Source organism: Rhipicephalus microplus, chromosome 1 (assembly GCF_043290135.1).
Source record: "Rhipicephalus microplus isolate Deutch F79 chromosome 1, USDA_Rmic, whole genome shotgun sequence".
Classification (NCBI taxonomy): domain Eukaryota; kingdom Metazoa; phylum Arthropoda; class Arachnida; order Ixodida; family Ixodidae; genus Rhipicephalus; species Rhipicephalus microplus.
Genome location: NC_134700.1, coordinates 43,710,859 through 43,733,377, shown reverse-complemented (window position 1 = coordinate 43,733,377; position 22,519 = coordinate 43,710,859). Strand labels below are relative to the sequence as shown.

At 47.8% G+C, this 22,519-nt stretch overlaps 1 protein-coding gene across 7 annotated transcripts in view; it reads right to left on the bottom strand.

The window, feature by feature from the left end:
• Positions 1-12,708: 12,708 nt before the first annotated feature.
• LOC119178803 (proteasome adapter and scaffold protein ECM29) overlaps positions 12,709-22,519 on the bottom strand; it is an 881,180-nt gene continuing 871,369 nt past the window's right edge. For all 7 annotated transcript variants that reach the window (XM_075895092.1, XM_075895224.1, XM_075895130.1 and 4 more), the window contains one exon: positions 12,709-12,874. In XM_075895092.1, coding sequence (XP_075751207.1) covers positions 12,738-12,874 — 137 coding nt within the window. In that variant the 3' untranslated portion in view covers positions 12,709-12,737. The remainder of the gene's footprint in view (positions 12,875-22,519) is intronic.

The window sequence follows — 22,519 nt, the reverse complement described above, 5'->3', positions numbered from 1 at the left end:
AACAAGGTCACCAAAAAGGACGTTCATCCTCTACCCCGGATAGATGACTCGTTAGACCGTATACGCAACGCTAAATATTTTTCCTCCATGGATTTGCGTAGCGGCTACTGGCAAATCGCAGTGAATGAGCGCGACCGCGAAAAGACGGCGTTTATTACTCCCGACGGCCTGTACGAGTTTAAAGTGTTGCCTTTCAGTCTATGATCAGCGCCAGCTACTTTCCAAAGAATGATGGATACGGTTCTCACAGGGCTCAAATGGCAATCATGTCTTGTTTACCTTGATGGTCTTTGCACCTTGATGGACGTGTTGCACCTTTGCACCTTGATGGACGTGTTGTTCAAACGTGGTCTTTGCAGACAGGTTTGAACAACACGTCCAACGCCTTCATGCAGTACTTCAGGCAATCAGAACAGCAGGGCTTTCTCTCAAACTCGAGAAATGTCATTTTGGACATGAAGAGCTGAAGTTCCTTGGTCACGTTTTGAGCCATGCCAGCATCCGCGCAGATGCGGAGAAAACCCGCGCTGTTGCCGCCTTTCCCGTGCCCACAAATAAGCGCGACCTACGTCGATTTCTGGGGCTCCGTGCGTATTACAGGCGCTTTGTCAAAAACTTTTCGAAGATTGCTAAACCCCTCAACAAGCTTACAAAAGACGGTGTCTCGTTTCTTTGGGGTCCCGATCAGTGTCATGCGTTTGACACCCTCCGAAACCTCCTCCTGGCTCCGCCTGTACAGGGTCATTTTGACGAAAGCGCTGACACGGAATTACACACTGACGCCAGCAACGTTGGACTAGGAGCGGTATTAGTCCAGCGGCATAATGGCGTAGAGCGCGTGATTGCTTATGCGAGCAGAACGTTATCCCCAGCAGAGAAAAACTATTCTGCAACCGAAAAGGAATGCCTCGCTGTTGTCTGGGCCATAACCACGGCCGGACTCAACGCTCCTTCCGCACGCTCCTTACGGCCTTCTCAATACCGGCGCCACGCATATATTTTTTTCTGACGCGTAGAGGGCAGCACCACCTCACTGTAAGCTCCGCCGGCTCCCCGCGTCGCTGCCGGCTCCCCGCGTTGCCGACTGCGACTTTTCTTGACTGCGTTTGATGACCTCGGGTAAACAATGCATCAGACATGCTCAGGCACGCTAACTGCACTAGCGTAGCCATGGTTTATTGTTGCGTGCCGCTGTGTAAGTCACAGCAAGGGAAGACACCGGGTGTGTCGTACCACCAATTTCCTAGCGATGAGGAACTGTGTTCGAAGTGGAGGAAAAACGTTTCACGTGAAAACCTCGTCATCAATGACAAGTCCGCGTCGACTGTAGTGTGCAGCAAACACTTCACGGAAAATGACTATGTTCCCGGATATCGTATCCGGAAACTGCGTCCAGGAGCCGTGCCCACGGTCTTCGATCAGTATCCTTCGTATATGGTCCCGGCTACGAAGAGGCCGCGTAAAGAACCTGCAGCGCGTGGCCCCTCGGCCACCTCGGCTCCTCGACAGCCGACAAAACGGAAAGCGGAGTCATCGCCATCTACCTACGGGAAGTTCTAGTCCACCTTACGACAAAGTAAATATTGCTTTTTCTCTCTGAATTTTGTGCGCTGTAATGGATTACTGTTGCTTGTGACAACACGCGTGTGCAAAAATCCGGGAAAGCTGCCGGAATGGTTGCGACTGGGTAAGCGGTGCTCTCAGAGGTCGACTATACCATTTTAACCTCATCACATGCAACGACCGAGCTGTATTGTGTGGATAAAAGGTTCATCTTCGAGAATTCAGGCGCCGCAGTTGGTTCTGTTCCTTGTACTCAGCGCTGTTATGATGGCCATAGCGCTGTGGCGCGCACACTGCGCCCGTGAACGCGCTTGGAGGCGGCGAAGCAACAGTGGTCTAGCAGCGCCACCCCGAACTTGCGGCGGCAGACAGCAAAACGCCCCAATGCGAAGGCCGTAAGGGGAGCGCCGGAGAAGGAGTCGAGTCCGGCCGTGCCATAACAAAGCTCCGCCCATACTTGTATGGCCGCTCATTCAGGGTAGTTAGCAACCACCATTCCCTTTGTTGGCTCGCAAATCTCAAAGATCCCTCAGGTCGTCTAGCACGATGGAGCCTTGGGCTACACGATTTCGATGTCACTATCGTCCACAAATCTGGTCGGAAACACACCGACGCCGACTGTCTCTCACGTCCACCGGTCGAAAATGCCAACAGTGACCTTGAAGACGACGACACTTTTCTTTCTGCTGTATCAGCAACCCGCTTCCCGCTTGGCTGAGCAACAGCGTCACGACTCTGAGCTCATTTCGCTCATTGACTACCTGTAAGGACGCAATTCCCACCCTCCTCGGAGCTTTGAAGGCTCGCTATCCTCCTTTTGTTTCCACCATGGAGTGCTTTACAAAAAGAATTTTCATCCTACACAAACTATGTTTCTGCTTGTTGCGCCAACGACTCTTCGTGGTGACATTTTACATGCGTGTCATGATGAGCCATCGTCCGGACACCTCGACTATACGCGCACGCTGCAACGGATTCCACGCTCCTACTACTGCCCACGTCTCGCAAAGACTGTGAAGCACTACATTCGCACATGTCGCGACTGTCAGTGACGTAAGAATCTACCTTTACGACCAGCGGGACTACTGCAACCAATAGGCCCACCAAAGGCGCCCTTTCATCAGATTAGCATGGACTTGCTGGGGTCGTTCCCCACGTCTTCGTCTGGAAACCGGTGGATTGTGGTCGCTACCGACTACTTAACACGCTACTGTGAAACCAAGGCACTTTCAAAAGCCACCGCAGCAGATGTCGCCCAATTTTTCGTTAACAGCATTGTCTTATGTCACGGTGCTCCAGCTGTCGTCATAACTGATCGTGGGACAGCTTTCACCGCAGAGATGGTGCATGAAGTCTTGCGATTAAGTGGCACGGGACATTGTAAAACAACGGCTTACCACCCGCAAGCAAACGGGCTGACTGAACGGCTCAATAATACAATTACAGACATGCTGTCAATGTATGTGGACATCGATCCCAAGAACTGGGACGCCATACTTCTCTACATAACCTCTGTGTATACCACTGCTGTTCAAGAAAGTACCGGTTTCACACCTTTTCGCTTAGTCCACGGTCGCGAGGTCACGACGATGCTCGACGCCATGCTGCCCGACAACTTAGGAATATACCACATGGATGCCGCCAAATTTGCGCAGTGTGCTGAAGAGGCCCGTCAACTTGCTCGTCACCGTATTCAACATCACCAAACCGCAGACGCGCGCCGCTACAATCTTTGTCACCGTTAAGTTATTTTCAAGCCCGGTGATGAAGTTTGGGTGTGGACCCCTATCCGACAACGAGGCCGTTCAGAAAAGCTTCTTTGCCGCTTTTTCGGCCGTTACAGGTTCGTACGACGTTTCAGGGACGTCACTTACGAGGTTCTCCCAGAAGGCACTTACAGACGTTCCCATTTCACCCCGTGAACTGAAGTCGTTCACGTTTCACGGCTCCAACCATACTTTTCGCTCTGTGAATCGCCAGTGAGTGACTGACTTTATTGGTAACTTCGCGTCTTTCTTTTTGTTTTGTCTTTTCCTTACATTCTTTCCTATTTTTCTTATTTCTCATTTAACTCTTGGCTCCACAACTAACTGCGTTATTCTGCCTTACGCCATTCATTTTGCTTGCATGAATTTTCATCTCATTTTCTTTTTTTTTTCCGTCATGTACAGCATCGAGATGATGCTTCTTGGGAGAGGAGGTAATGCCATCATTGATGAACGAGCCGCTGTGGCTCATACTCGTTTTGGACTGCGAAGAAGAAGAGAACATTTTCGTTGCTCTGGTTCAGGTAAACTCCTGGCTGCAGGTCTTGTTTTGCTCGTAACAATATCATCTGCGTACATTAATGCTGGTAGTGCCTGATCAATGAGTTTTCCTTGTTTGACTAAAGAGAGGTTGAAGCCTAGTCCACTTCCCTCTAATTTGGCCTCTAATCCTTGTAGGTACATCATAAATAACAAGGGTGACAGAGGACACCCCTGCCTAAGTCCCCGTTTCACCTCTGTGGGCTGGGATACCTGTTTTTCCCACTTTATAACTACCTTGTAACTTTCATAGATTTCCGTTAAAAGATTAGTGACTCCATCTTCCACACCTAGTGTGTCCAGTATTACCCACAAGTCCTCTTGAACTACACTATCGTACGCACCCTTGATATCCAAAATTCTAGCCACAGGGGCCTGAGTTCCTTTTCTGCTATTTCGATGCACTGCGTAAGTGAGAACAGATTGTCTTCCAACCTCATGTGTTTCCGAAACCCATTCTGCAGTCCCCCCAGCACCTCCTCATCCTCTATCCATGCCTACAGTCTCCTTTATAATCTGCATCGCCAGCCTGTAGACCACAGATGTCATAGGTATAGGACGGGAGTTGTTTATGTCAGCTTTGTCCCCCTTTCCTTTATAGATCATGCTCATCCTGCTAAGCTTCCATTCATCGAGGACTTCACCATCGATTATTGTTCTGCTCACTGCCTCTCTCAAAGTCTGTTTAGACTTGGGACCTAATGTCTTTATCAGCATAATTGGAATGCCATCTGGGCCTGTTGATGTACTACTTGGAACCCTCTTCTCAGCCTTTTCCCACTCTCGTTGTGAAAATGGAGCCATTGTGCCACTTGACCCATTCCTGTCCATGGTGGTGCATAAGACACTTCCTTGTTGAAATTTTTCTGTCACCGTTGTTCTTATATATTAAATAGCCTAGCACCTTGAGCTGTAGTTATAAACCTCTGCTCTAGGTTTGCTTCATTTCTTAGGGAGTTTAGATAGTTCCAAAATTTCGCAGCTGCCTTTCTGTCCTTTTTATGTACTTCTGCCAGTCACTGAGCTCCCTTTCTTCTAATCTTTTCATTGATAAGGAGGGATGCTTTTCTTTTAGAGCTTAGAAAGATTTCCCATTTTCTTTTAACCTCATCTGTCGGTTCACCCTGCTGCTTAGCATGTCTGTGTTCCCTAGAGGCTTCCTGATGTTTTTCTATGGCTCTCTTAACTTCCTCATCCCACCAACTCTTGCGCTTGTGTCTTCTTTTCCGGGGTGACTTGTCACGTGCCTTAGCAAGCTCTAGCCAAAACAGTCTAATTAGATTTGTGTATGTCCACACAGCTTTATTATCCTCAGTGATTACTTTCTCAATTTGTTTAGTAGCAATTTCTATTTGTCTTTCTGAATGAAAATTTTCCTGTAGTTGCTCATCTTGTCTTGTTCCCACTTTCGCTGCTCTTCCAAAACTTAGCTTGATACGTTTGTGATCACTACCCAGACTTCTGGAGCCACCTTCATCTATGTGCATTCCCCTGAGCTTATAATACATCCTATGTGACATCAGTGCGTAATCTATCGTTGACTTCAGCCTTTCTGCTTCCCATGTTATTTGCCCTTCACACTTCTCGGTACTGTTGCAAATGATCAGATCATGCCTTTCACACATATGCATGATCATTTTGCCTCTCAAGTCAGTATACCCATCTATATTTTCTATGTGCGCATTTATATCTCCTAATATAATTATCTCGCACTCTCCTCCTAATTGCTCAATGTCCTTTGATATACACTCCACCAATGCCTGGTTTTCCTCTCTGGCCTTTGCTCCCGTCCACAAGTGCACCAAACCGAGGAGTGTCATCTGCCCAGCTACTTTCCCTCTTGGCCATAAATGTTTCATGCATCCCTGCTTGACTGTTTGCCAACCCATGCTCTTATGTATGTAAAAATGCACCAATTCCACCCCCCTTTTTGCTGCCTTCTGTACTATTGCAATATTCCCATACGAAGTCCGGATTACAGGGTGGTTGCTCCATGTCCCGAAGATGTGTCTCCACAACTCCATATACCATCAGCTCCTCTTGCCTCAGCTGCTCTTCTATCTCTTCTCACTTTAACGTATTCCTGCCACAATGCATGTTGATACTTATAGCCTACATCTGACGTAGCTCGGCCCTTGTGTTTACGTCGATATCTTCTCCCACGGACTTCGTGTGGCTTGAATATTTGTGTCCCTTTAGATCCGTCTTTGGCTACACTGTTGGCCTCAGGGCCCTGGGTCCTTGTAAAAAAGGTATGGCTTGGTGACCCATTCTGTTACCGATCCTCCTGCCCGTCGCACTACTGTAGTGAATGCCGTCTTGTGCAAAGGGGCGAGCGTCGGGCTCGTACACGTATTGGTTAACTTCCGTTACGCTGTATTCGAGTTGCCGGCTCAAACCCTTGATCACACAATTGGCCTCCACTACCCTCCTTTCAATCCCACGAGGCTGCCCCCAGACCTCTCGGACTGTGCATATGGTCACATTCACATTCCCAGAGGCTTCTCGGAGCTTACGCATCCCATTCTCTAACTTTCTCTGAAGGTTCTGATCCTTGCCCTTCAACACATCATTGAGCCCAGCATGAATAATGACTAGATTTTCGCCCTCTATGCTGTTTTCTACAACCTCCTGAGCTCTGGCCAGTGCATGCACCATGCTCTTCCCTGACTGTGTCTCCACCCTGACTCTCCGATCTTCCTTCACTGTCTTGAAGACGCCATCCCTAACCCTGGCCACGTTAGAGTCCCCTACCACTAGGACCCTTCTACGCTCGAATTGCTGCCTTCCTGTTTGCTTCACCTGTTTCTCTCTCTTCCGTCTGTCCTGTGTTTCTGCCCTGCTTGAAGACTGCCGCGCCGCCGAGCTGTATGTTCTCAGAGCCTCTGGGCTGTGGCCAGACACTGCGGCCCCCTAACCTCCGTTCTCGCCTGTTCCTTCCCGCCTCTCGCCTTCTCCGCTACCCAGGCCTTCCGACTCACACCGCTCGGGGCAGAGGCGATCGCTGCTAGCGCCTCAAGTGGATGACATCATGTGCAACTCTCTTATTTTCTCCGCTGCTACCGCGTTGCGTCACGCCGTCTTCATGATGCCAAGGCTCGACATCAAGGCCCTTTTCATCTTGCGACGGGTGCTTGCGATTTCGTAGCGGCGGCGTAGGATCTTCGGTAGTTCGTCGTACAGCAACCACAACTCCATCGGTTGCTGCTCTTAGATTTCCTGAGTATGGGCTCCGAGAATGGCCCCGAGCAGGGCCGGTGTACTGTTGACGTTGCGGTGACATGTAGCAGCCTGGCGACGGGGAACGGTGAGGTCGTTGGAATGTGCTCCTCCGAGGTAGTCAGCGATATCTTGAGTTCGTTCACCCCGCTGTGGAGATGGCCCGTTCACGTCGAAACCGCGTAGCCTCTTTTTGTCGTTACTGGCAGCGGCGGTAGGTGTGGCCAGCTTCCTTGCAGTGGTAGCATAGCGGGCGATGGTCAGAAGTGCACCCAACGTCAGTTTTCCTTGGCATGTATTGCTGGCCGGCTGGCGGGCTGTATGACAACGCTGGGGGCCTCGATGTTGTCGCGTGGCTAAACTGCGGCGATGCGGCGTCTTGGTGGGGGCGTGGTGTAGGGACCTGACAGCGGGCTGCTGCAGCATAGCTCATAGCTTGCACCTGTGGCTGTGGAAGGTGAGGAATGCCCAGCGATTGTTGAATCTCTTGGCGTACGACGTCTGCGATGGAGTCCACTTGAGGCTGCGCTGAAGGTACTAATTTCCCCAGCTCCTCTTGCACGATCGCTAGGATTATATCGCGCAGAGGCAATCCAGAGCTTGGATCTCAGCGTAGCTTGTAGCGGAGAAGCTGCGGTTGTATTCCCATGTCCACGTGTCGAACGTCTTCTCGACTATGAATGCTTCCGAGGCGAAATCAGCGACCGGCTGCGGCAGGTTTCTGACCAGTCCGGCAAAAAGTTCTTGCTTTACACCCCTCATAAGGAAGCTCACTTTCTTCTCCTCGGTCACGTTGAGGTCGGCATGACGGTACAGCCGGGTCATCTCATCTACAAAGATGTTCACACCTTCGTTGGGAAGTTGAACACGTGTCTCCAAGGCACTAGCGGCATGTTCCTTGCGGACGAAGCTCGTGAAGCTTAGGTCTTCAGGAACGTCCTTCGAAAGACATCCCAGGTTTGTAGGGTGGGTTCCCAGTTCTCTAACCATGTTTTGCGACGTCTTCTAGGTAAAAATAGACGGCGCGCAGTTTTCCGTCGGTGTCCCAGCTCTTCAAGGCCGCGACTCTATCGTAGGTCTCCAGCCAGCTTTCTGGGTTTTCAAACGATGATCGCCAGAAAGTGGGAGGCTAGGCTGCAGGAGCGAGATGGGTACAGGTGGTACAGAAGCTGTCATCGTCGCAGTGGTAGAGCTCCGGGTTTTAGTCTTCCGAGTTAAATCAGGCAGAGATCCAAATTCTGGCGGAAGCCCTTGCTGCCGGCGGCTGGCTCGCTGCTCAGCATTGGCATCGATGTCCCCTTGCCGGTGTGGGCTCGGCTCACGGCTGGAGGGACGCGTTCGGTACAGTGGCCGGGAAGCACCTCCACTAGATGTCACGAGATCATGACTTGGATGAATGAAGCACACTGCGAGTCGAATAATAAACTGTTTATTTGGGCGAACCTGCGCCCAGTTAACGGAAAGTCGCATTGCAGTTTTGCACTGATAGCGTCGGCTGTCAATAAACTGACAAGCGGCGAAGCGTGTTGGCATTTATATCCTTGCCATCGAATATCTTAGTGTTATCATGAGCGACGACGTAGGTTTCAGAATAACCTGTTGTCACAGAACGAGCGCTAAAAATGGGCGCGCCGCCAAACTCTCGCGACGAACCGCCGGAGTGACGCCGCGAGGTCAACGAAAAAGAAACGAAAAGAAAACAAACATCTAAAGGCTCCCCGGGCGCGCCAGCTTCTCCTCTCGGAAGCGTGGCTTCGCCGACGAACCTCCTCACCCCACATCGGCGGCCGAGCAAGCACTGGAAATTTCTAGAAGGAGAGAGGCGTGGTCACGCCGGGTTGAGTCATCCGACGCGGAGGGCATTCGAACCGTCTCGCCCTCTCCCCAGGCTTCGCTGCGTATCGCGCCGACGAAATGACGAGTACCTTCTGGAATCTTGCGCGGAAGGTATTTAATCGAGCAGCCGAGACGAAAGATCAGGAGAAGACGGAAGTTAGCGCCAGAGTGCGTAGGGATTCCGCCGTGTAGTCGGCGAAGGTTTTGTCCGTAGGGACAAAGCAGGAGAAGAAGAGGATTTCCACCTGAGGAGTGAAGGCTCGAGCTACAGGCAAGAGCGTGTGTTTACCGCTATCGAGCGAAGACGCGCGGCAACAGCTGCGTGTGTGAAGCCGACGTGTTTCCGGCGAAGAAGTTTGAAGCTTGGAGAGTGGCCATTTGAAAACGCGAGGTTTCCTGGAAGAGAAACTTCCGCGAGGTTTCCGGGAAGAGAAACTTCAGGGGCAGCGGAACGACAACAACGCTGGACTTTGAGTGAGTGATTCTCGGAAGAGTATCATCCAGACTTTTGTTCCAAGAACTTTGAACTGAATAGGTTTTCTATCTCTTTAGTCTTTAAGTGTCTTGGTTGTTCAATGCATGCGACTGCATTGTAGTGCGTATTGTTGTCTGTGTCCGTTGTTTCGAGAGTGGCTGATTGTACTGTGTAGTACGTTGTTTGATTGGTGACATATTGTATGCAACTATTGTGGAGTGTGCATTTTTGTGTATTGTTTTCGATCTGCCATTATTGAGAATATAATTTGTTTGTTTATCAACTCTCGGCTCTGACTTGTTCTTTGGGCCACAGCCGGCGTCCGCTGGCGCGTCAAAAAGGACCACTTCTAAATTGTCCATGCTTTCGTGGTGCGGTTCGGGGGGCCGATACTTCGGCCCTTGGAATTAGCCCGGCGATTGCCTCCCGAATTAACGGGACCTGTGTGGCACCTGTAATATTCACGAAGTGAGTGTAATCTTGACAAAATGATCTACTTCGGTCTCGCAGCTTCTCGAACATCGTAGGCGCGGTTTGCCCTGAACATAGTGTAATGAGGAGATAACAAAACTTGAAGGAAGGAACATGGCAATATGTAGAAGAAAAACACATCAAGATAGTGAATGTTCCAAAGAAGCTAAGGAATGCTTTAGCCAATGTGATTTCCTTAGTCTTGTTCATGCCATAGGCTGCCACAATGATGACAACCAGTACATCGGTGAAACTGGTGATTTCAAGAAAAGAGTTAAACAACACAAACATGATGCCACCAAACGTTGCGTGGCCTCAACTGCCCTTGCTGAACACGCGGAGTCTACAGATAACCAAATAGACTTGTAAAACTTGTTTGTTCTGGACAAGAAAAAAACCTGCATTTTCCCATGGAGGGGGGGGGGACTAAAGTGAATGCGTCACAGAATAGTGGGGGTATCGTGTGAGTGTTGAATAATTAGGTAATGTGTGAGAATGCTTGTCATTTCGTCCTTATTATTCGCATTTATTGAATGAAAGAGAAGCATTACCTTAAACGAATGCTGGGACACTGTTGGGTCGTGCTGGTTGAAGGTACTGTTGCTTTCATCACATCTACTCGAGTCAAGCAAAGCGTCAAGTCAAGCGAAAGCGCAGTTAGGACTCCGTTTACTGAATGCCGAATGCCCAATTCAGTGCCTACATTCAAGGGGTGGTCAGTGAACTGTTGTGCAGAGCGGCCAGCCAGTTTTTACTAGCTAACGCTACCCGCATCGGACTTGCGAGGCGAGAGAGTGGGTAGAGCGACGATTAGAACGAGACGCGAGGAATGTAGACACCACTGCCGACACCGCATTTGCGAGTAAGTTTGACATAAAACACTCCACATTTAAAAAAAGCTTGCATCATGCCTGCACCTAGAATTCAGATACAGAGGACTGTACATACGCTGAACAGAAATAATGATACACTTCTGACAATGTACTCTCGCTGATTACGTCACGCATTTAAATGTACTATTTAAGTACACTAAGCCTTTCTTATGGCTTTTATTGTCAACAAGGCTATCCCCATATTGAGTACTGAAACGTGTAGTGACACGTATCCCGAAGGAGTACGGCCACCAGCATGGGTCCAGTCTTAGCAAGCCACAGGGCACACGTTAACCGTCGCCGTGGCGAGAACACGATACTGCTCAAAGTCTCAACACCTTATCGTCTGTGGCAACTCTAAAACGCAGTACAGCCCGTTGCAAAGGCACGGCGGGAAAGCAAATGGGCTTATCCACGCCACGGGCGAAAAGTACTACACAGGGTGCGGCAAGCACGTCTCCCTGGTAAAAGTGATTCACGGAGACACCGGGACTAAGGCCTGGTTGCTCGAGTGAAGGCAAAGGCGCTCGCGTTGGCTGGGGAGAAATACGGGTCGGCATAGCTTGGCCACGCACTAGGATACTGTACCGCCCTTTGGCTGAGCATACGCAAAGGGGCAACGAAAGGTGAGCATTCGCCTCGGGCGCCAGGCACCGTGAGCAAAGTCCGACGAGCCCCAAACAACGGGAGTCGACGGACGGAAAAGGGAATGCGAGCTCACCATAAGCTGTCCCACAGAAATCTGACTCACTCCCGACGCACGCATGCGAAACCTCTCGGGAGACCTTGTGCGCAACGCCACAGTCCACATCCGCTACGGGGTGAGAGGGGTTAAGCATCACTCCTCGCTCTCTCAGCGCGGCAGACAGATTGATTGATTGATTGATTGATATGTGGGGTTTAACGTCCCAAAACCACTATATGATTATGAGAGACGCCGTAGTGGAGGGCTCCGGAAATTTAGACCACCTGGGGTTCTTTAACGTGCACCCAAATCTGAGTACACGGGCCTACAACATTTCCGCCTCCATCGGAAATGCAGCCGCCGCAGCCGGGATTCGAACCCGCGCCCTGCGGGTCAGCAGCCGAGTACCTTAGCCACTAGACCACCGCGGCGTGGCGCGGCAGACAGAGGAGGAGGGGAGTTATGGGACGGCAGAAAAGCCCGCGCAAAGATAGCGGGCTAGCCTCAATTCCCACAAACGTCAGTAAATGTGTTCTATGGGTCCATGTATCCTTTCGTGTTTACACTCAGAAGCAAGAGTTATGCACTGTTTTTTTTTTTATTCACACACCTTCTTGCAGTAGCATCTGAGAGGGAGACTTTTTAAGCTTTGATCAGTGGTAATGCTTATTTTTGTGATGGTCGCACAGAACTGCTGCCAGGTTCCATGACGTGGCCAGGTTTTTCAGAAATTGTTCAACCTTTCCATGACTTTTCCAAAAGTGTCCAAATTCCCTGATTTTTCCAGGTTAGTAGCCAACCTGGTTAACGGTAGCCTTTTTTCTTTTAAGCAGAGCAGTGGTAAGTAGTGGCATGTACCCAATTTCAGTGGCACATACGCAGGCCGCACAAGATAGTCCACACAAATGATGGCTGCCTTAACAGCTTCGTTGCTAAAAAAGAAAACCCATAATGATAACGTGACACGGAGCAATGTCCACTTTCTCATCATCATTTCTGTACATTATACATAGTGTTGTATCAGTTTCAGCATATAATTATGTATTCAGTTTTTATTAGGCCTCTTGCTCTTAAAATGATGCATAATTCAACATTGCCCATGGTAATGAGAAAATAAAAAACCAGACATCATGTTGCAGAGCCTATAGCAACACAAAAAATGCATTTGTATGATAGCTTCTAGACCTGCAAACAATGTGCCTGGTTCGTGGACAACCAGTCTACAAATAACTGTCATGAAGATGGACCATGTTAGCCACCAGAAAATATGCATCAACAAAGTATGGTGCACAATATTTATTTCATGTGTATCACGTAAATGTAGCCAAGATGTCGGCTACTTCCTGGGCCAGGTTCTTGAGCTCCATGTTGTCTCGGGTAGCTACGGTCGATATCATGTGCCGCAGTTTCTTGAAAGATGGCTCAACGATCCAGGATGTCTGAGTGTCTGAAACAGTTTCCGAAATAATGAGTCAATTCTTGTGGTACAGCAAAGTTAGGCTCCTTGAATACTTATCACTCATTAATGATTGCACATGCATTCAGCGTCAACAGTTTAGAGAACACTAGGTGAAAGAAAATTTTGGATTTCTCGAATATTCATCGCTACATTTGGTTGAACTGCACAGCGCATGCTATTTCTGAATTACCTAAATTCAAGGCTACCTACCTAAGCAGTAGGAACATTCTGCTTTCACCTGTGTCCCTAATTGTTTTAACTCTTTCATTACCGTGCATAGGGGGGCCTAAGCAGTAGGAACATTCTGCTTTCACCTGTGTCCCTAATTGTTTTAACTCTTTCAATACCGTGCCTATTAACAAAAAATCGATCACTGGTGATTGATGCTTTGGTTCATCGATTTTGGCATGTGAAATTTGTTTATCGTGCATCGAGCACTTTCTAGTATCAGAATCAATTTCAATTTGCCCGTATTGACCACATAGTGGTTTTTGAAAGATGTTTGCGCAGACCAATGTTTGTGTGTTGTTGTACAAATGCACTAGGCTGGAGAACTTGACAGAAGTGTGTGCCCCTCATGATTATGCTAAAGTAGCATTGAATGTTTGTATTCGTAAGAACCTTTGCAAGCCAAATATCGAATTAAAGAGTCCGTTTCGCAACTTGACAGTGTTGAGCAGTAATAATTACTGGAAATTTATGCCAGCTATTCAATAAAGAGCTGTTGCTGGGAGTCAGGCAAAATATTCTCTACCAAAAATTCTCCTGACTTTTCAAAGTTTTCTAGGTTGGTAGACACCCTGGTTAATGATAGTCTTTGCATGTTTCAAGTATTGAGGTGGCCTTCTCAGCCTGTTTCCAGCAGCTTTGGTTTTGCTTGTATCGTTATATCAGACAGAGGGTCGTATCTAGTGCCACTAGTTCCTTCTACAGCTTCATCATCATGCCCACATGAGTGCACACCAGCACTGAAGACCACACAAACCGCTTGAAACTGTTTTGCAATCCCACTTGAACTGAGCGAGGACAAGCTTAGTATCCATCGATGACAGAATCTCAGCCTCCTCAAGTTTTGTTGCGATGATGTTTTGCGTCAGCCTGACACATCCACAGCCGTTCATGGGCTTGTTTTGTTTACGGCCTCAAGTTGTCTTCTCCGCTGCAAGTACGTAGCTACTGACATTTACTCACAATCTTATAGCTACTCTGGTTATGTGCGAGGTCCACACGTTGCTGGGGCGTAGCGTGCTGGTGCCAGATGCAGAGCTTCTCAGAACGACAAGGAGGCCACCGGAGCACATCTTGGCCCTGACTACGGAGTAGCGTGAAACGTTTTAGAGCTTCATGCTATATCGTAATTTTTTTAATACATGTGAAAAATGCTAAGAACTATGCTTGCGTGCAAACATAGAAACGCCAAGCTATGCGAAGTGAGGTGGCTCATGGAAATAGGTTACGCCCGACGAAACAGCGAAGTTCATTGGACATCTGGTTTATATAGGCATTATTCACATCACGGTTACCCATCTATATTTGAATATCTGGAGGCTTTAATCATAAAAAAACAAAAATTTTCTAGGAAAGGTGTACGATTTGGCTTGTGTCTCAAGAAAAACCAAGCAATGCTTCACAGCACGACACAAGCAGTGAATCAGCACATTGGTTCTGATTTTCTTAGTCAATGTGAATAGAAACATTTTCTAGAACAGTTATTATTGTTGATAATGTTTGTGAGTCATTCATCTTCAAAATGTATGTTCTGAATTTTCCTTATTTTAAATATTTTTTGCATTTATACTGTTTTTTATTGCACTGTTTACCAGTTGGCAACAAAAAAATTACACACCTATCACATTTTTGTTCATCCTAAATTGTTTTCGGTGTTCTACGAGATAAATTTCTTGGAAAGAGCATTACATTTTGCAAAATTTGGTATGCTGCTATGCGTCATGGAGTACTTTTCAAACTGGCAAAAACAATATTCCCGAGACATGAAAAATAGCCATTTTTGCACGGTAACAAAAGAGTTAAAGTGAAAGCGTTTAATGTTTCATATCTGTCCATCTGGGTTTTAGAATGATGCCAGTTGTGCCCTCTCCCCCTCACACCCTCTCAGTGATCACGTGATGGCACAGCTGCGCATTGCAACAGTTGCACTGACATAGCTGTGGCCTCTCCCCCTTAAACTCTCTCATCAGTCTTGTGATTGCTGAGAGTTATGGCATAGTCACTTGAATAGCAACAGGGTTTTGCCGAGCACATTTTAAATAATGTTGATTTATCATCACAATTAACAAAGTATCTAATATTTTTACGAGGACGGTACATTATGCACCCTTTCTTCCTCCAAAATGAAGTTCACTCTTTCTCTCTCATCAAGCTTAATTGACACAATCTTTTGCACTCTACTTGTTGTTGTAGTCGCTCTTCTATGAATTCAAGCCAACAGTCATATGTTCTGCAGACCATGCGAGGCGCTGCAACAGATTTGACAAAGTTGTTAGTTCTTTTACTTCATTTCTTGTTCCTGTAGCTATTTATTTCCTCCTTGCATATCTTTTATATATTTGCAATATTAAAATTTTCAAAATTTTCTTTATAAACAACACTACGGCTGGTTGGCTTTGACAGGGTTTCGACTGCCTCATTAACTCATCTAGTCCAGCATTGAAAACTTGACATGCATAAAAGTAAACACAACAGTGTATGATTCTGCCACTTAAATCAAAGCGACAAGCAATTTTAAAGGCACGTGAACTTTATCAGTTATTCTAGTTATACAGTCGATTCCATGTATATCGAACTCGGATATATAGAAATATTCGCTATATATTGAACAGTTGATAAATCCCCTTGAATTTCCCATGCAAAAGTAAGGCACTGTTGCACACGTATATCGAACCCCCACGAATGTAACATTAAATATATTGAACACAGCAGCAGGCTGCAGCCTAGAAAGTGCATTGATACTGACAAAGATTGCTCATTTTTTGGTTGCGTTATAACAAACTTCGATCGCACATCACACGTAGGTGACGAAAATGTGGCGTAATTCATTGGTTGTGCAGCATTTGTGAGTGCCCTGGCACATGATTTGTGGTCTGTTGTAGGTTGTACTGTGTGGACACAGTGTTTCCAAAGGTGCCCATTGCCATGGGCACCAAAATCACATGAATGCGAAATGACTCTGCGACCTTGTCATGATGTGCGCGATCTTTCCTTGTTTGCTCACGCATCATGGCATGCAGGCCATAACCTAATGATGTAATTTCGGCCTTAATGGTTATATATTACTTATCTCGGAGGCTATAATTTTTCTTGCTCTTCGCTTGCTGCGACAAAGCCGCTAGTGTCATTGCCATCCCCGAGGTATCAATGGTCGTTTCTTTTGTGGTTTGTAGACAGCGTCGTCACCTTTCAGCTTGTGCACTTCAGTAGTTCTCATTTGATTACTGCTGCATGTTCCATCGGGAGTCAAAATAAACATTTCATTACTTGTAGTGATAAAAATGACTGGTGCTTGCAACGACATCACGCAAAGCACTGTCATGCACAGTTTCCTCGTGGACTCTGGTGACAGGGGACCACTTAGTAAGCATCACCTTAGCTGACAACAATGTACGGTGCCTCAGTGAATATTGCTACTTATTAGCACTTCCAGGCACCACCTCAGGCGGGAGTACAGAAAGCGAGTTAATCGGTGCAGATGACGAGGTCACTGTCTCTGACTGCATCGATGCTGATATTTGCTGAATTCGCCTATTACGAAACCTTCAATGCGCGATTCATGAGGATGCCTTTAACATGACAGCGTGCAAAAAGCAAAACATGTCTACAGACTATGTTAACGCGAAATAAAGTGCGGTAACTTGCAAAAGAAGTTGTCACCTTTTCTCAAGCATACTGTGTGAAAGTCATCATGCTAATGCTTATTACGATTTACAAAAGCTGTTTCCAGAGTTGCAGCGCATTAATATAAGGCTAAAGTATGCCTACTTCTCATGTTTATTTATTGATATATTGAAACTTTTGCGATTGCCTTCAAGTTCGATATATCTGGCATCAACTGTACATGGGAGAAGAACAAAAGCAACAACCTACATCAGCATTATTTTATTGCTGAAGTTGTCACTGTAGAGAGGAGCGTAAGGACAATGCGATGTTCGGCTGGGCTGGTGACTAAGTGCCATTGATTTCGTTGTATAACTCTACTGGGAGTTTTCACGATGTATGATCATGAATGCTGGGCCCAGCTGAGAACTTGGACTTGGCATTTTGTATGAGCTTTCTCGCTCCATGCTGACGGTTGAAGTCCCGAGTTTGCCTTATCTTGGCGGCAGAGTCTTTTTTCGAAGACGACGTCTGGTCATGGTGAATCTGGTGGCGGCTTGCCATGGTCCCTGAGCAGGAAATCGCGTGTCTGTAACTGTCGCTCCATAAAAAGTTGAGATAGGCTGTACCCAGTGACACCTGGTGTGTCACGATATGCCAGCAGTGCCAGGAACCGATCTTTGCATTTGCGGAAAAATCTTTTACAGTCTTAACAGCCCATTCCACCACACCAGTCACTTGAGGATAACCAAGACTGGTAGTGATGGGACTAAACCCATAGTCTGGACAAAACGTTCGAACTCGTGTTACGGGAACTGGGGGCTATTGCCACTTCGAAGCACTTCCGGTATGCCAAACCAAGCCATGACACTCTTGATAGCTGATATTAATGCTTGGCTGGAAATGTTGTGCAGCGGGATAACCTCTGGGTAGCGTGAATAGTAGTCCACGAGGATCAGAAAATTTTGTCCTTTTGTGTAAAACAAATCTGCACCCACTTGCTACCATGGGTACTCTATTGAAGGTGTTGGCAACAGAGGCTCGGCCTACCGGACTTTGGTAGTCGCACACCATTCACGATTCCATCCCAGACACAATATGTTTGCCTATATGAGGCCACAAAACATTACCCACACGTGCCTTGCATCGGTTGTGGTGACCTCACCTTAACGGAAGATCACCGCGGGTTCAGGCTTAGCGAGCAACAGGGCCGCATTTCCGTCACCTACTCATGTGTAGCACACCCTTTTGCATGCACTCAACTAACAAAGCATTTAGCGCAGTGCGGCAAAACAAACAGCATTCGATTAACAGCAACACAGAAACACTTTATCGCCTTTGGCGGCATCCCAAATAACAGTACAACGGCTGCTCCTGGGATGCGGGGAGCAAAGGCTCCTGCATACGGACGTTGACGATAAAGGGGTAGACATCGCAGCTGGCAATAGCGAGCTTTGACATGCCGCTCAAGAAAAGGACCCTCGCGGCTATGCTGTGCACTCTCATGATGGCCACTGGGCCTGGTTGCGAGAGTCGGGGCAAACCTCGTGTGCATAGGCCTCCGCCAAGTGCGGCTTGGTGCCACTGTAAGCACTAGGCACCGCTGTTTGGCTTAGCGTACCGTACCGGAGCTAACACTCAGGTAAACACGCTCACTGGGGATGCCTAGGCACCCAGGCAGGCTACAATCCGGCGATTGCCAAAGAGGATGGGGACGAAGGAGAAACACGCGCTTACCAGGCGCTGGCCATCAAAGGAGAGCCCTTCCCGGCACGCACGTGACTCGACCTCGCTCATTCTCGCACTCCCGAGAACACCCGCCACGCCCGCACGTGGCACCATCTATCGCCATATGCCGTTACCAGAGCACAGGAAAGGAAAAGAAGCGACTGTATGGGAGATTAGCCCACGAAATGGTCCCAAGCACACTACAGAACCCTACGTGGTTCACACCCTGATGACCCTTGTGAAGTGACTCCAACACTTCCCTCTGCAGAACCTCTGGAATCATCCGATGGTCTCCTATGAAGAAGAGTCCATCGCACGCTGTTAGCTCCCCTTGGCACTTCCAATACTTTCAGACGTTTGATGAAACTTAGTTCTTTCGATGCCAACCTTGCCTGCAGCACTTCACAAGGGTAATGCACTCGCCATCTGTCAACTAGTGGTGACAAACCGCTGTAAGGCTAACTGCTGTGCGCACATTCCTCAACATTGCCAAAAAGCTCACTGAGATACAACTCTACTTGGTTTCTTACCACTGGGGACCCTGATGTGATGGGGGCTCTTGAGAGAGTATCAGCAGTTGCCAGTAGCTTCCCTGGAATGTTCAATACCGTGTACTGCCACCTCGTGGGTGTCAGTTGAGTCCTTTGAATCCTTCGTGAATTCTTCGTGCTTGGTCCATGGAACCAAGCAGAGATGTGAGTTTTAAGTGATCAGTATCGATGATTAAGTGCAAGCCCTGCACATAGTCGTCAGGCTGTTTGACAGCCCACGTAACTGCCAAGCCTTTTTTTTTTCCATCTGGCTGTATCTGCTCTGCTGGAGTGATGGGGCGTGATGCATATGCCATGGCGCAGTGCTCTTCCCTTAGCTGGTCTTGTAGCCAAATGGCACCTGAGCCAAACAAATTGAAAACTGCAGATACTATGGTCGGGTACAGTGGGTGGTAGCTAGCCAAGCAGACTTTTCGAAGGCAACCTGATGGACTGATGCCTATGCCCAGTCACTTTTTTTGTTGTACAGTACTCGAATGGGTGTCATCAGCTCTGACAGATGGGGTAAAAATTGTCCCATGTGGTTTGGAATGCCCAATAGAATGCAGACGCCCCCGACATCGACAGGAGGTTCCACGCTCAACAGCAACTAGCTTGTCTGGGCCCGGCAAAATACTGCTGCCACAGATAACTACATTGAGGAACATGACACATGTTATGCTGAATCGGCGTTTCGACTTGTTCAGGGTCAGCACAGCATTTCCCAGTCGAACAGCACTGATCAGAGCTGAGGATGGCTTGGTGGGCTAGATGACAATGCATCACAAAAGGCTACAGCGCACATATAGACGGATACGATGTAAGTAACACAAGACAAGGGCTAACACCAAACAGCACTTGTCTGATGTTACTTCCGTCGTCTCCGTCTATATGCACTGTAGCTATTCGTGATTGAAGCCGGCTGTCAAGTTCTGCTTGGTCACGGCCAAAAATCAAAATTTTGATCATCATGTTTAAAACTCTATCTTGACCCTCGAGAATGTAACTCATTTGGCGCTAAAAGTATTCAGAGTGGAACATCATTTGAAATGGCAATCGATGGTAACAATAACATTCGAACGTCGTGATGAAAGTTAACGACAGTTCTGCCAGTTTTACTAGATGAAAACTTGATGTCACATCAAGCTTTGAAAACGCCTGAGCATTACCAGTAGCCCCAAACTTGGTCTACCGGGGGCAAAATGCGTTGCTCACGCAACATTACCTGGTTCAGTTTAGTGAGATCAATGCAGATTCAATAGCGAATAGTGAACAGCATCTGGCTTTAGCCGCGCATAGTGTACACTTCTGGCAACTGGCCCAAACCACATATAACAGCTTGTCTGATGCCGCTTGGATGCCTCTCATACAGCGATCGCACTGGCACACTAAGGCGTAGGCTTTGTCACACATCTGATCATCCCCTCTGCTTCAAGCCTGTCAGGGTCTGCTTTTGCGACACCATGGGCGCACATCTTCGAACCAGCAGCGAATAGGAGGCAGCATCTGGCTTTAGCCGTGCATAGTGTACGCTTCTTGCGGCTAACCTAAACCACAGAACAGCTTGTCTGACGCCGCTTGATTGCCTTGTGCTATGACCATCTGATTCACATACTTGACCAAACCCAGCTCTCAGATAGCAGAAAATCCCAAAAGTGGCATGACCTCGAACCGAAGCATGTAAAGTCGTTGCGCTGCCAACTTGTTTTTTTATTGCAGAGTGGCGATACACGTTCCCAGCACGTCCAACCAGCGGTTCTGAAAGTTCCCTTTCTGGCACCTCAAGATATGGCAGAATTCCAGAAAACGTATCGGGGATGACTGTGACCTCGGTGCTGCTGTGAACTTTGAAGCGTAGAGGCATTCCATCCACCTTTACATCCATGAACTTGGCCCGTGCCGCACTGTTCAAACTGACCAGCAACCAATTTCACCACGAAAAGTTGCTTACTTGCCTGGCAAACCACTGCAATATGGCCCTTCTTTCCATATTTGTTGCAGGTTGCTTGAAATGCAGGACATATTCTGAGCATGGATGTAAAGACCAGCCACAAAATCCACAAGTTGACTGTGTTGTGCGTCTATGGGCAGATCTGCATGAATTTCACTTCATGTACAGTTATTGCTTTGGTATGCGTTATCATCGCTGGTGAACATGCTCAAAGATTTGCACTTTGCTTCTCTGTGTTTTCCGCTTGACAGTCACAAATTAGCGCTTCATCTAATGTAATCTTTGGATTGCGGCAGAGCTTATCGGATAGCTTCGTGTCATGAAGGCCAAGGATAAAATAGTAGCAGACCAGTCGCTCCTCTATGTCCCATGCAGAGTAATTGCAGCGTTTCACCATATTGCCACGTTCCATTTCCCAAGTTTTTGTTATCGTCCCAAAACACCACACGATTCTCAGCGCAAACCGCGCCTGCAGTTTTCGAGAAGGTTCCAGACTGTAGTAGATCATTTCGATAAGATCACGCCCACTGTGCGAACGGTACAGATTGTTCTGGAACCTACGCCACCGCCAGCGATAACGCTAGAACATTCGACAGCAAGAGTATAAATGCCGACGCGCTTCGCCGCTTGTCAGTTGTTGATCAAAGACAGACGCTCCGTTCGCCGCTATCAGTCTGAGACTGCTATCTGTGCAAAACTACTGCTGTAATTGGACTTTCCGTTTACCGGGCACAGGTTCGCCCAAATAAACAGTTAAATCCCAACACGAAGTCTCCTGTCTTCGGCCACTGTCACGACCCCGTGACAATATTTCCCAGTGCCATAAAAAACACATCAGCTGTCTTGCCTGTTTGTTGAACACTACGGTAGAACATTGCGCTTTTGCACAGATCATTGGCGGGATGTATAAAATATCCATCGAGCTTGCTAACTACTCAGCATTCTAATTTGCACAGTCTCCGTGGCATACTTGCAATAACAAAATGTCGCGTGACCTAGTTCCCATGCATTAGAGCAGCATTCTGATGCAAACTTTATCATCCGCTGCCTGAAGTCACTCTGCTGAAGACCCTTTGCAAACCTGTAGTCTTCGAACTGCTGACGCCTTCTTTGCAAGGCCTCTGGGTTCTCGAAGACGAAATGGAGAGGCAGTTGCAAGTTGAAATGAGGAGGCAGTTGCTAGTGGGGCCCAGCGACCAATGTTACTTTGGCTTTCCCAACAGCTGCCGCAGGTAGCTCACTGTCTTGGTGTTCTTGCCCAGAGGAATTTCTACTACGATGCAGATCCAACTTCTGACGCCATGTCGAGAGTAACGAAAGGACGATGCGACATTCAGCTGGGCCAGCGACTAAGTGCCCGACACGGTTTATTGATACCATTTATATACACATCTGTAACATCTTCACAGTGCCCTCTGTTAGTGGGTTAAGTGACACTATTCAAGATTTATGTAACAAAATACAACACTAAGTCGCTTATTTTGATGTAGGACCAATACGGTTCTGAGAGCCACCACTTCCATGGTGGTTGTTGCCAAGTGTTCTTGAGGTTCTCCACTAAATTCATTACAAATAATGCACCTGACGCAAAAC